The sequence below is a fragment of the Penicillium solitum genome, assembly GCF_028829755.1.
Source record: "Penicillium solitum strain IBT 25940 chromosome Unknown utg000001l_segment0_segment0, whole genome shotgun sequence".
In the NCBI taxonomy this organism is placed as follows: domain Eukaryota; kingdom Fungi; phylum Ascomycota; class Eurotiomycetes; order Eurotiales; family Aspergillaceae; genus Penicillium; species Penicillium solitum.
Window position 1 is genome coordinate 8560457 of NW_027072121.1, and position 13989 is coordinate 8574445.

The 13989-nt window shown below is 47.2% G+C and overlaps 4 protein-coding genes across 4 annotated transcripts; 2 read left to right on the forward strand and 2 right to left on the reverse strand.

Moving 5' to 3' along the window:
• Positions 1–3697: 3697 nt before the first annotated feature.
• N7455_003316 (uncharacterized protein) lies at positions 3698–4000 on the reverse strand (the record flags this gene model as incomplete). The annotated part of the gene is made up of 1 exon (XM_040959341.2): positions 3698–4000. One exon carries the CDS (start codon positions 3998–4000, stop codon positions 3698–3700), a length of 303 nt encoding a protein of 100 aa, XP_040810259.2.
• Positions 4001–9690: 5690 nt separating this feature from the next.
• Positions 9691–11004, forward strand: mdm12 (ERMES complex subunit MDM12; the record flags this gene model as incomplete). The annotated part of the gene is made up of 1 exon (XM_040959288.2): positions 9691–11004. The coding sequence occupies one exon, from the start codon at positions 9691–9693 to the stop codon at positions 11002–11004; it is 1314 nt and encodes a 437-aa protein (XP_040810251.1).
• Positions 11005–11507: 503 nt separating this feature from the next.
• On the reverse strand, positions 11508–12435 carry N7455_003318 (putative BAP31 domain protein; the record flags this gene model as incomplete). Its single annotated transcript, XM_040959304.2, has 4 exons — positions 11508–11898; positions 11955–12058; positions 12121–12255; positions 12415–12435. The coding sequence occupies 4 exons, from the start codon at positions 12433–12435 to the stop codon at positions 11508–11510; spliced, it is 651 nt and encodes a 216-aa protein (XP_040810210.1).
• A 778-nt stretch (positions 12436–13213) lies between these two features.
• Positions 13214–13918, forward strand: N7455_003319 (M24 family metallopeptidase; the record flags this gene model as incomplete). Its single annotated transcript, XM_040959346.2, has 1 exon — positions 13214–13918. One exon carries the CDS (start codon positions 13214–13216, stop codon positions 13916–13918), a length of 705 nt encoding a protein of 234 aa, XP_040810265.1.
• Between the last annotated feature and the right edge of the window lie 71 nt (positions 13919–13989).

Below are 13989 nucleotides of genomic sequence, written 5' to 3' on the forward strand. Positions count from 1 at the left end.
CTGACAAGCATCGAGGCTCATTCCCTGTATTCGGCTCTCATTCGATAACCCTGCGAAGTATCATAGGCTGAAAACCAGCCCGTATCATGGATCATAATATCCCCGCACCACTTTTATTAAGTCACGATTACGGCGTTGCATAGATCTGCAGTCAGATTCAGTTTGATATGATAGATATACTCCGTATCTACTCCGTAGATCTCTTCCGATATCAACAGCACACCCCGCTTGTCTAGACTGTTTCCGCCAGAGATAGCAGCCAAGGATAGCATCTTGCTTGCTGAGATGCACGATACGGCGAAAATGAGAGTAGATATTGGAATCAATGGTGTATTCAATATAATATATGCTCTAGAACGCTTCGTAATATCTAAGCTGATTAATCTATATATTGACATAATTAAATTCTCGTCAATATTGCGAGATTAAATCAAGTTAAATATCAGTCTTCAAGGTAGAACCCTGGTTTAGTTGCTAGCAAATACTATTATTATTTAACCCAAAAACGTTCCAACTAGTCAGGATAATAGACATTGATAAGCATATAAGATATATTTCCCTGGGTTGCCATGTAGCTTTTGCTACTATGCCATTATAGAAAAGTCCTCATCCTTGAGGTTAGTTATGAGAAACGCGTAAAGATTGATAATGTGCCCATTTCAATTCTCTCGTCTACTAGATCCGCAATCTCCGCACGTCGTAGTCGCCTTAAGCTTAGACAAAATTGTAAATACCGGTGACGCCAGCATATAGTTAAGGTTACTACCAAAACCGTAGGCCTTTCACGGGAGTTTGATTCATAAACAACGAATATGAACTCTTATATGAACTCTTATAAAGCGTATAGGAATACCATTGGTCTAAAAAAAACTAAATAGTAATGGAGTTTCGTCCCGGACCAGGCACGGTTTTCATTCAGTATCATGTTATAGTATCTCAGCGGGCTATTGACTTCTGGTCACTCTTTCGCAAGTATACTATTACTCTATCCATTGATTCTCATTGAACCTGGAGTACCGACGTAGTTTATAATCTAAAGATTTGAAGCAGGGTCATCTGATAGTATTGCTAATGCACGGGAGAATCATACCGATATTACTCGTCTTTTCTACAATATTGTAAGCGTGTGAGTATGCGTAACGGGCACAATGGGGTTTGGAACCATCGCGATAGTGCGGTTTTTACCGGAAGATGAGTTGCCCTAGGGTTATAAAATGACTTATGATATATTAATACAATTTGGTCTTTACAGGATTCTAAATTCCACTATTGGTTGGATGGGGTACCAAGAGACGGAAGCACGCTAGGGTAATATAGATGGAAGCTAGCATCATCTCTATAACTCGTTCTTGGGTACATTCCTAATGCATCTTTTTTTCAGTTTTCTTTTTAAGGTCCTCTTTCATCTTCTAGATGACGGGGTGCAAATAACAGACAAAGCAAGAGCGGAGATTGTGCATCTACAAAGTAGTCCTCCTTGAAAAGAACCAGGGAATGAAAGACAAACCCCATTATCACATCCCTTCTATCGAGTGGCAACTCTTATATCCACGAGGTGGTGTAGGCTGTGCTACTATTGCCAGAATTCTATCTCTAGAGTACCCGGGAAACGGGAGTCTTGGTGCCACGGACAAGTGTTCTTTGAAATAGGCGCTTTCGTTGCGCCGAATGTTGAGATTGGTAACGAAATATCAACGTTATATCTTTCGTGGGAATTTGATTTCTTCTAAACAGGAATGCAACTGAGGTTTATTGTGAGGCATCAACCTTCATGTGTGTATGGCCTATATCATGTCCCTTTTTCTGTTCATGGGGTGCGATTTGTTTGCAGCATATTCTTCAAAGGAATGTGTAGTGGGATGACAAGTGGAAGGCTTATCTGGAGGTGGAGGATTATCCATGTTGGAATGTGCCTCATTCGAGGGTTGAGTATTTTAGTGGAGCTCAAACTCAACCTGGGGTTGCGATTAAGATGAGAGGGTCAAGTCATAGTCAGATACTGTGCCCTAAACGATTGAGCTACATGCGTAGGTGCTTGATGGGAAAGGGTCTGCGAGGAGGATATCGGGACCACGGAGTGAGTGGACATGTCAGACTCGCTTGCGCCAATGCTCTGCTTGAATTGAGTTAGAGCAATAGCGATATGGACTCTAGATTGCGGCAAGTAAAGGCAATTAGGAAGTTGCTCTTAATTTTCGAAGCGCAAGGTTGGTAAGCTGATGAAAAAAATACACAATGCCCTCGGGCTATATCTTGAAACACCCCAGACGGAGAAACACCATCATTACCCCTTTCCCAAGAATCAGCGGTCTGAAACCATTTGTAACATGCACGGGTAATATCTTGACGATTGAAGTAAGACAGCCCCTAAGCAAATTCAAAATAAAGTGCATACGTGCAGTCCCTATGAGGCTCACGGACAAAGCATATTAGGGGGAAAAAAGTTACTATAAGCGAACCACCTGGGCACATGGTAACACAGATCTACCTATCACCCACAGAACCAGTGATATTAGCAATCGACCGGTGAGAACCTTAGTGTTAGCCCAAGCCCTAAGTACCTAGACAGGGTACCTAATTCTGGGCAGCTCGGAATCCGAAAACCGACTCGGCTAATTCTTCTTTTTACGGAGTCCATTTTGCACAACACTGTCATGTGGTTGCAATTAGTGGATCTCATTAGACACGGGGAGTTTAAAGTACTCCGTACATAGCCCGAAACTATCGACAAACTAAGCCAAATAATGCATCATAGGCCCGGATTCTTCACCGAGAAACGTGTGGGGAAGTAAATAATAAGCTGATGAGGGGTAAAAGGGGGAACGGAGAGACTGTCTCACCGGGGAAACATATGGAGTAGAATATCCAGCTGGCAATTGTGGACCAAGAAATGATTTGCGACATGAACAAGCCAATCCAATCCATGAAGCAATCAACGTGCAAGGAGAGAATTAAAAAGAAAACAAAACAATTATGGACTGATAAGCTGTTCCAGTAAGATTGGTAACAGGGAGGCTTGGCAGGATTCGCAAAACGCCCAAAAATAGGTGCTGCTTGGGTGTATACACACATCCACGACGTTCAATGGGCACTGTTGCCTAGGTTGTGGGACACAGTCTGCGATAACTGTCAATCCCTGCCCTCCCGGCCAAGGCGGGAGTATCAGATTACACAAGGCTTGGCGGAAAATCATCATCTTGGCAGCACTTGGCAAGCATTTAGGGGTATCTCCCTCGCGTCCGGCGGGATGGGGATTTCTCTGCAACCTTGTATTTTGGTCAGGTGGGCTATGTAATGCATAAGTTGGTGGCAAAAGTGGAGTGGAAAGGAATCATGCAGATGGTTTGAAGTGTTGCTTTTTGATTGCTAGCTTGCCGAATGGGGCAATACGTATGCTTCCCAGAAGCGAAAGACGTAATAATGTAGACAAATTTTGAATGAAAAGCATATGGTAATTTGGGAACGCCGAAAAAAAAACACCCCTATTCATTTTCCTACCCTGTTCCCATGACAGGGTGCCCGAACTTCCTGATTGGAGTCGCTCAATTGATGAAGATTGCCAAAAAAAAAAAAAAAAAAAGGGAAAGAAAACACATAGTAAGCTCAATGACCAAACAGTTGCTGTGATGGTGGTATATCGTGAAATATGGATGAGAAAAGAAGACTGAAGTGACTAGGCGGGCCAGTGATAGAGCGCCTAGTTCTGCTTCTTGCCATGACCAAGGTAGAGGAAACCACTTGGAAGGGTGGCGGCAAGGTTATCGAGGGAGACTGAAGAGTTGGTAGAAAGAGAGCTATTGGTGCGGGCACGGTTGGTAGGAGCCAACACAGGGCTTTCCTCAATTGAGCTGGTCTCAATCTGGGGCTGGTCCTCCCAGGCGCGGGGATCCGGGCCAGATTCGATGGGAGACAAGACGAGGAACTTGTTGGCGGGGTGGTAGGGGCCAGACTCAGCGGCAGAGAGGACCAAGAAACGGTGGGTGGAGGTGTAAGTGTACATCCTGAGAAAACTTTTGAAGGCTTTGTGTGTGGAAGAAGTAACTCGGTTAAAGACGGGATCTTTGGAGTATTGAAGAGAAAGTTGTAGATGGATGGTTTTGGATGAAAGTGGGAAATCTCAGGGACTTTCGACCTCACTTATATAGTCCAGACCGAGATAAGCCAAGAGGGACCCTGGAGAAGGAGGGGCATGCTGTATCAACGATAAGCCCGAATCACGCCGATCCAACGCATCCAGCACATCATATCTGGGTCGGGGGTACGGAGCAGTGGATACGCGGTCATGCAGTGAAGCCACCCCCCGCCATTATCGCCCATTAAACCCATAAAGGAGAGTCCCAAACATGTTGGAGAGCTTCACATGTCTTGGCTGAAAAAAGGGGGGGATCAAAGCCAAGAGTTCACTATTGGCTGACTATCACCCTTTCTTTTTCTGAATGCTTCGACTTTGCCTCTCTTGGCTCTGGCATGGTCGAGCCAGAGTCTGGGCGGCTGACAGTCATTCCCAGCAGCCATGGCAAATATGTCGACTTGGCAAATTAAGCCCTGTGTCATTGCGCAATATGCTTTGCCTAGAAAGACCCGTTGCCAGCCGAAACTCAAGGACCTCGGAAGATCAACAGCCAGGATGAGGGGCTAAGAGACGAAAATTGATGGCTTTCACAGGCTCCCGTATGCATCCACACCTATGCAGTATGTGTGTTAATAATGATTTCGGGTGGGAAAGCCTTACACATTCCGAGTTGTTTCGTCAATAGTTCTCCTCGCCAATCATTCTAACCGCTCCGTGGACGCTAGGACCACTGGTTATGCTGGGGTATTTTTGATCTTCCCGGCCTTTCTCTCAGGGGACCCGATAGCGCACCCTTTGGGGAAAAAGACACGAAAGTGACATCATATTCCAATTTTCCCCAGAATCTGAGAATCGAGATATTGTTAACCGAAGTTGTCCAGACTCGGGTAATTGTCACTCCGGGACATCACTAAGCATGTGAGAAGCAGATTGTTTCAAACTGATCTGCTGGGTAATTTCGAAACAGATAACTAGGGGGCCATTAGAATTAGAATTGGAAATAGAAGTTTTTGTTTCCAAGGTTCTTTCTTCAAGTTTATTTAACCTTCAAATTGAACCGTGGGAACGAACATCTATCACGTGGTACAATTCTCATGCACCAAAATCCAAACATTAATATGAATAATTCGCCTTTCAATTTTGTTCCCTTGTCTACAATAAAATAAAATAAACACAAACCAACAGCGGCAAAATAGACTGCTCAGCGACTGTTCTCGACCTATCGATTGTGTCGCTGTGCCTTGCCTTGCCGCCCCTAGTTTGGCGCGTCTTTACTCGCTCGGGGTTAATATCCCAGTGGGCCGGCGCCTCAGCAATGGGAGAGCCTCAGTCGAACCCATATGAACGCTACTGTGCCATGGCTGAGGAAATTGGTGCTTGTCACCAGTCATTAGCGCTCTAGAACCAATTGATAGGCTATCATTGATTTCTTTTTTCCCCTGGGCCCTGCAGCACGATCGCGCTAGATCAGACAAAGAACGCCTCCTGGCTAATATCGCAGTCGGCACTTGGCCGACACCGACCATACTACACCACAGCACATCAGAATTTTCTTGGTTTACTATCCTTTACTCGCTTAACTTCAAACTTATTTTTTAAAAAAAAGCCTTGTCACCATGCAGTCTTTCGCATTTTAATCGCGCAGAACTTGCGGCTATCACCAACTGCGCCATAGAAATGAGCCTTATTCGCCTACATCCACAAGTCGAGGCGCATTGCAATAGAGTCCATGAAGTCATCTCCTGCCATATCGAGACTGACTTGGGGTGGAGTCTTGTTTGGAGGACCACCTTCTTTGAATTCGGTTGGTTCCTGATGTTACTTTCTGCGATCTGCCTATCTAGTCCTGCGGCACCACATCATGAAAGTCTAGAGCCAAGACTGTCTGGGTTCTATGCGGGGACTCAAGGTCCTCATCGGAATTACATTGAATATCCCAAGATACGGAATTCGAGAAGAGTCATCGTAATCACGCTGGCGTTATTCAGTTGGTTACTCCTCCTGCGCCGTCCACAGTGATGCGCACACATCTTGGGAAAGCTGTGGCAGGTGCCTTTGCTAGAGTATGAGCGATGCCTTTAGGGCTGGGTATCAGGATCATAGAGGTTTGTCAGATGAGGCAAACTATGTTCCTGATCCGCGTTTCGGCCGCAGCATTGGCCCTATGGGGTGCCGTCCGGAGAGGGGTCGATGTTGGTGCTCAGAACATGAGCCCTAACACTGGCTGCAGCGCTTTTAGAGTGATGTCAAGTGCTCCTTGCAACCTGCGGTATTTGGAATTTGCATCGGTAGTCATGCTTAGGGCTTCGGTGGCCTTGACCAACCCCTGCTGTTGGCAAACCCCATATCAATAATCGTGACTCTTCCCGGAGGCACACCACATTCTAACGGTCCACCTACCATAAACTCTGCTTTCTGTTGGTAAAATCATATGCCCTGGATATGGCGCATGTGTATACCATTTTTGTGCCCTCCATCACCTTCTCTTTCACTGCGCAACAAGTGATCACCGAGTTACTACCTGCATATGGCGCATCTGGATGGATGAGTTACAGCGCTTGTGGGGGACGGAAGGACCGAACCGTTTTTGCGACTGTCGATGGTGTGTTCAATTTTTTCCCTTCTATTGAGTTGCGCAGTCAATTCATTTCTTTTGATGTAATCATGGAATACTATAAAGCTGGGCATTGATCCCCTTCTTGCCTCTCATCACATCAATCAATATCTAGAGCTTCAGACTTCCTTCGAACTCAGGGATCTTCAATTCACGATACCTGCTTCTACATCCTCTGCAACTTGACCTCTTCACTCAATCGTCAATATGTGTTCCATCTACATCTTCGAATACGCCTGTGGTTGCAAGCACCAAGAAGAGGGTGTGGTCCCCTGTGCTAATCAAAACACTCCTGCCTGCAAGGGTGTTAAAGAGCAACCTCGTCAACGAGTTGGCGTCCGGTGCGCTCGTCACGGTGGTTAAAGTGGCTTCTGATGTGAGTTACATCTTTTCATATTTTGAAGCAGATGGCGCGGCGCAGGGTTTGGCTAACAAGATACTCCAGGCACTAAATGACTCGGGGCTGGAGGCCGTTCATCGCTATGTCCTATGCTGCCATCGAGTGGTTGGCTTCCCCACCTTGTCTGTGTCTGCTTCAAGATAGAAGAAGAAGATAACACTGTATCACACCTGCTATTTGAGGGCAATCTAATTTGTTCCCTCGCATCGGTCATTCTGGAATCTGGGTGGACACTTTTCTATGTCTGGAATTTCGGGGTCTCGTTTTGAATCTTTTGTGTTTTTCCTGTCATTATTTGCCGGTGTTTCTCTATGTTGATTTGCCTATCTACGCATGCTCGGATCTTCCTCTCCTTAGACAATCTAGTCTCGTGGACGAGTCGAGAGACCACAGGATTTGATTTTTAATACGCACTCCATGATGTTTTCCTGATTTTTGCAAATGTTTATATCTTTTTATATCGCGATTGAGGCTTCATTTCAATAGCCGATGCATGCAGATTCCAGTACTAAACAACGATACCAAGCAAGAGGCAAATATATCCAGATTTGTAGGACTTCATGGGCTATGATAATAATCTCATGACCCTCATTAATCCACTAGCCTGCGCGGCTGTCGATAATTCCATTGTGTCTGGTACTTACCAAGTAGTAGCTTAAGGCATGTGTTTGTGTCGGCGGCTTTCGCGGGTTCAAATATATAGGCTAACAATACAGCAGATGGGATCTAGTCTCCTCGTGCCGTACCATATTCATGGTCGTCCAAGTTTAAATCTGATTGGCCTACCTAGAAGATCTTCGGCATATCGCATATTCACAAACCCAACACAACCAATACGGTTCATCTCCGTTGTTGGTGGCAATAAAGTTTGTTAGATTATAAGACCAATGCCGGATATCTGAATTAATCTTGCAAGGAGAAATGTGTGCAAGATGGGGGCCAACAAATGGGTATTGTGCATGTACATGCTTATCCATTTGTAGTAAAGTAGGCGCAATTAAAGTCTTCAGACAGTTAAAGTGCTCTGGATGTTGGGAATTACCGAGACTCTCCCATTAGGGGGTATGTCGACTTTTTAAAGCACCGCAGGACCTTCTCTTGGCCTCCCGGAGAGAACACATAAATGGCAAGGCTGTCATAGTGATCTAGCGAGGATGATGTGACTATGTGACGTTGCTGTCGGTAAAAGTCGGACATATGGAAATTCACTATTGGCGAGAATGGGCTTTGGCCACGTTGTGTATACGCGAGTCATGCATCCTGTGGTGTCGATTGGACACTAGATAGTAGAAACAAATGCCCTCGGGAACCAGTCACATCAGAGTTACAAGGGTAAAGGCGCGTGGAAATCGGTCCCGTGCTTTGATTGTAGGACACAAAGTCAAATCAAGCCCAGCTTGCAAAAACGAAAGGTCCTGCCAGAGGGCACCGAGCACGAACTGGTGCGTGGTCCGGACCTGTGAGGCTTTCCCGGGGTGAAACCTGGTCAGCAGGTTGTAGGGCATGCTAATTAGACGCGGCTATGATCTCCAAGGTACAAGGTAGGCGATAGGCTGTACAGACACCTCGTTGGTTGCATTAGTCCCGCATGTAATTTATATCAGCTGATTTTAAGTGCTGAATCGAGTAATATCCACGACCTGGGGTTTGTTGGTTTGTTGGTTTGCTGGTTTGTTAATACATAGGTGGTTGTCCCCAGGGTTGGCAACAGACACAAACAGGGGGTTCGCCCCACGCGGCGCAGACCACGTCAAAGTTCTTTTCTTGGCCAATCGGCATTTTTTTTTTTGGCGCTGTGCCTGGTTAAATCCAGCAGAACAAGTGGGGTATGTAATTTGCCCCTCAGATTTCCTTGGGGAGTGACCAGGTGGGATGTCAGTCCGTGAAGTCCGGTTATGGCCTCGATGTCACCAATCCGTACTGAAGTAGTCTACCGATTCAAACCTTGGCAACTACCAAACGACCGAGCAATTCACCATTATTCTTGTGTTAGCTTAAAAATCCTCTACATGGTTGCAAGACCTCAACCGACTAAATCGTTAGACGTCCATGAACATCTCGTAAAGCCTGTATATTTTACGGCGCTAGCCTGGTTCACTAATCTATTTCCATGACGGGGGAGACATTTCGCATATGCTAGTCATGGGCTGGGGAGGTGAGAGCATAGTAAATATGGAACTGACCTCATCGCTTCGCCGAGAGATTCACCAGTCGAAAAAGGAAATGCGCGAGCTAAGAGTTATTCATGAGGATCTTCGACGTGCAAATATTCTTTGGAACCATGAACTCAACCGAGCATTGATCATTGACTTTCACCGGTCTAAATTGGATCCTCGACCGATATCAAAACGGTCGCGGTGTGCTATGAATGAAATGTCCTTATATACCTGTATGTAGTTATTAGCGGGCGCATGGCGCATAATGAAAATTTTTATTTACAGCCCTTCGTTGAACATTGCCTCGTATTAGTCCGCAGTAGATATCGATGAATGCGCCAACTGGTCGGAATGTCATCATGTATATCACGTGGTGATACCGTCACGGACTCCTCAACCTCCGATCTCTCCCAGATCAAACATTAAGAGCTATACCGTTGCATATGTGATGTCAATCGAAGTCGACTGGGCAGCTGCCACCTCCGGCCCGGACGGGGAAGCCCTGGCAGAGCGAATCCGGTCGTTCGTGCACGACAAATTCCAGGAGATCACCTTACCGCGCTTTATTCGCTCCGTCCAGGTCCACTCCTTCGATTTCGGGACCATCGCCCCAGATCTCGAGATAAAAGACATCTGCGAACCGTTCGCAGATTTCTACGAGGAAGACGACGAGGATGCTGATACCTCCGTCGCCTCAGATGACCTCATGTCCGAGCTTCATGAATCTCCATACGAAGACGACATGACCTTCAATCCCACCGCGCATAGCCTTCATAATTTCAGTCACCATCCATACCCCGGCGAAGGCTTCCAGCCATCCGCGCTTCGATCCCCTCTAGGCGATCACCTTAACCCGCATTTCATGCCCCGCGCCAGTACACCCGGAATCCCCGGCGGAACGTCGACATTGGGATACCACATGCGGTCTCTGGGCGGTCTATCAGGCACCCAGACCCCCCTCGCTGCCGTAGCAGGTGGGACTTCATTTGCGAGCGGATGGTCGGATTCGGGTATGGGTGCCGGACCCAGGTCCCAAGCAGCGCGCCCTACTGGCGCACATCACTTCGCAGAGCCAGACCTGGATACCACCAACTCCGCGTCCCGGCCCTCAACTGCCAACACACCCCCATCCCATCCTTCCCTTGGCCACACCGGCAGCAGCGGGTCAAATCCGCATACTGGCGACCCCACCGACGCACAACCCTCAATAGAGATATCAGACGATCCCGCGGCCGAGGATCAATCCTTCCCCACCCCGCCGCGCATGCGAGAGCGCCGCCCAGAGGACTTCCAGGTGCTGTGCCATGCGAAGTATGCTGGCGACGTGCGCATGTCCCTGACGGCAGAGATCCTGCTTGACTACCCAATGCCCAGCTTCGTGGGCCTGCCGTTAAAGTTGAATGTTACGGGCATCACGTTTGACGGGGTTGCTGTCGTTGCATATATCCGCAAGCGAGTGCATTTCTGTTTCCTTTCTGCGGAGGACGCAGATGCTCTGCTTGGGTCGGAACAGTCTCAGGGTAGTCAAAATCCCAGTGATGATGGTCGGCCTCGGTCTGGGGGCGACCAGAAGGAGAAAGATTTAAAGCGACAGGGCGGGTTATTGCAGGAGATCAGGGTGGATAGTGAGATTGGTCGCAAGGAAGATGGGAAGCAGGTTTTAAAGAATGTTGGCAAGGTTGAGCGGTTTGTGCTAGCACAGGTTCGAAGGATCTTTGAGGAGGAGCTCGTATATCCTAGCTTTTGGACATTCCTAGTTTGAACCTTTTGAATTGTGCTGTCCAGTCGTGATCAGCAGATTCATATATTATGTACATTTACGAATAACTTATGATCTCTAGACATGACGATTCCTGGCCTAGTCCTTAGCTCACAATAAAGAAACTGAAACCAACAGACTATTTAATATGAAACGGTAAAGTTGAATTGAATATGACATGTGCTATAGATTCAGCACTATGGATCCCAACGAAAAATCCTAAAGATATCTGCTAGTACATGGAAAGGAATGCAGCGAGAGGTTCAACAGCGATTCTCGCCTTTCCCTTTACATAATAGTAGTCCATACATCGCGAAAGAGTAGGTAGTTATGCACATTACTTAATCCAGAATGTGTCGAGTTATTTTGTTGTCCAAAGGGTTCCAGCTCCTGTGACAGGGGACGAGGCCCTCCATCCAAAGCAAATGTAAAAAATGCGCGAGTGAAAGGCCATCAAAGCTTGAGCTTTGACAGTCTGAGTGGAGGGATCGAACAATGCAACCATTTTACAGGTCTTTCTTGTCCTTCTTCTCGTTCTTGTCGCCCTTTTCGTTGGAAATCTGGTCACCCAGGCTGTGGTACTCACGGGTCAGACCCTCGCACTGCTTCTTGAGAGTCTCAATATCCCGGTCCTTGGCATCAATGATCTCCTTAAGACGACCGATCTCGCCGACTGAGCCAGCCTCTGCGATACGGGCAGAGTCCTTTCCACCAGCCTTCTTGTCGCCCTCGAAGAGACGGACGCGGTCCTCAAGGCGGAGAGTCTCAAGAATCATGGTATAGGTGCGGTTGAGGATCAGGGAGAGGAACAGAGTGAATCCACAGAGATACATGTTGCGCTGCGAGTAGAACTTGCGGGCCTGAACCTCCATGCGGTCGGTACCGAGGTGGGCAGCTCTGTTGATGACGATGGTTAGAGGCTTTGCTGGGGTATTTGAAGATTGGCTACTTACCCCATGCCGGGACCGTCCTTAGTGAAGGCAGACAATTCCTGCTGCACACGGTACACACGGTTGACGGAGTCGATGAACAAAATGAGGATGAAGATGAAAGTAATCTGGGGGGCCAGGTTAGCTGGTTGGCCGGAAATTTTGGGATTCGTAATTGGAAATAATGTACCTTCAATCCATATTGCAGCTTGGCAATAATCGGGCTCTCCGAGATGAAAGCAAACAGCTTGCGCTTGATGGTGTGGGGGAGAGGTATGACGAGGGCCAAGAATACACCCATCTCGAACACCAGAAGGAGGAACACCTATGTAAGAGCGTTTCGTTAGTCCATCAATAGGGGCAGGATCTGGAGACATGACGTTGACAGCTTGGGCTGGGTGGACAGTTTCAGGCTGCAGGCTGCAGCGATTCTTGAGGAACAACACCACAAGAAGCAACTTAGAAAGGAATTTGTCGAGCTTACAAGGGAGTAGTAGAGAGTCATCGTGTCGTGTATTATCAATCCAACGACACTTAAAATCGACTTTCTGGCCTAATCAAAAGGGGTGGGGTGTCAAGAGCTTCAGGAGGATAGCTTAGGGGGGGGGGAGGTAAACAAATGCGAGAAGCAGCAATTCTGTAGTGGACAGGCCCAGACACAGAAAGACTAAAGCAAGAGAGATTCTTTGGGCCAAATAGTTTGAGGCAATTGAAGGTCGGGGAGATTAAGAGAGTAGGTGGTCTTATGGGGGAAGTTTTTCAGGTTCGGAGGAAGACGTCATGGCCTCAGAGGCTCCGCACGTGATGCTGTCATCAGCCCTAATCAGGATTCCAGAATCTGTCTGCGTACTATTGACTTCGTTCCTGAGAATATTTGACTTGCATGTATGATGCTTTAGTTTGACTTAAATACTCCAGTCCCTATCAATATGTTCAATAACATTCTTGCTATGTATAAGACTGAAGTCTAGCATATGTCGTCATGACAGCGGGGATCTACATTGGATGTAACTTGTACTGATTAAACTTCGAAATGTAATTCACCAGCATAATTTAGTCAACATTTCTCCAAATATGTATGCATATTTCTCGGCCAAATAAAACAAAGCTATATGCAATTATGCACATCACATTCGGTAAGTCACCGGGAAAGGATTCCCCACTTGAGGGGAAGTTTCGGCTATTGTATGGGTTAGCCTGGGGAGCTGTCAGCAGTCAAGAAAGGCGTGATCTGTGATACAGTGTCACAAACAACATCAAATTCTGCATTTACTCTCAAAGCCATGGCGAACGACAACCTGAGCACCGAAGAAATCGAAAGAGCATCCCAGCTTCTAAGTGCACAAGACAAAGCTGTTGCTCTCTTCGAGGAGATCGAACGCGATTTGATCCGACCAGGAATCACCGAAAAGACCCTAAATGCAGAAATCTACCAACTTGGACTCGATCGCTATGGCATCAAGACCCACTGGCATAAACGAGTCATCCGCAGTGGACCAAACACCTTGAGCCCGTTCAGCGATAACCCTCCGGATCGTGTCATTCAGCCTGATGATATCCTAGTTGTTGACCTGGGGCCGGTCTTTGAGGCCTGGGAGGCCGACTTTGGGCGCACTTTCGTCCTGGGCGATGATCCAAATAAGAAGAAGCTGCGGGACGCCCTTGAGCCCATCTGGAATACAGTCAAGGCAAAATATCGCGAGAACCCAGATATGTCGGGCGACGAGCTATACAATATCTCCTGCCAGGTTGCGAAACAAGAAGGTTGGGATTTCGGTGCGGATATTGCGGGCCATCTCGTTGGCTCGTTCCCTCATGAACGCATTCCGCGGGATAGAATCTCCCTCTATATCGCCAAGGGCAATAATGACTCAATGGGTCTGTCGGGCCGTGATGGGTTCAAGCGTCACTGGATTTTGGAAATTCATCTTCATGACCGGGCACGCGGGTTTGGTGGTTTCTACGAGCAACTCTTGACGGTTGATTAAGCTCTCTGGAGTGTTTATATGTAAGCCATACTGCTCGCCCTCGGTGGACAGTGGCCACATAGGGTACCTCG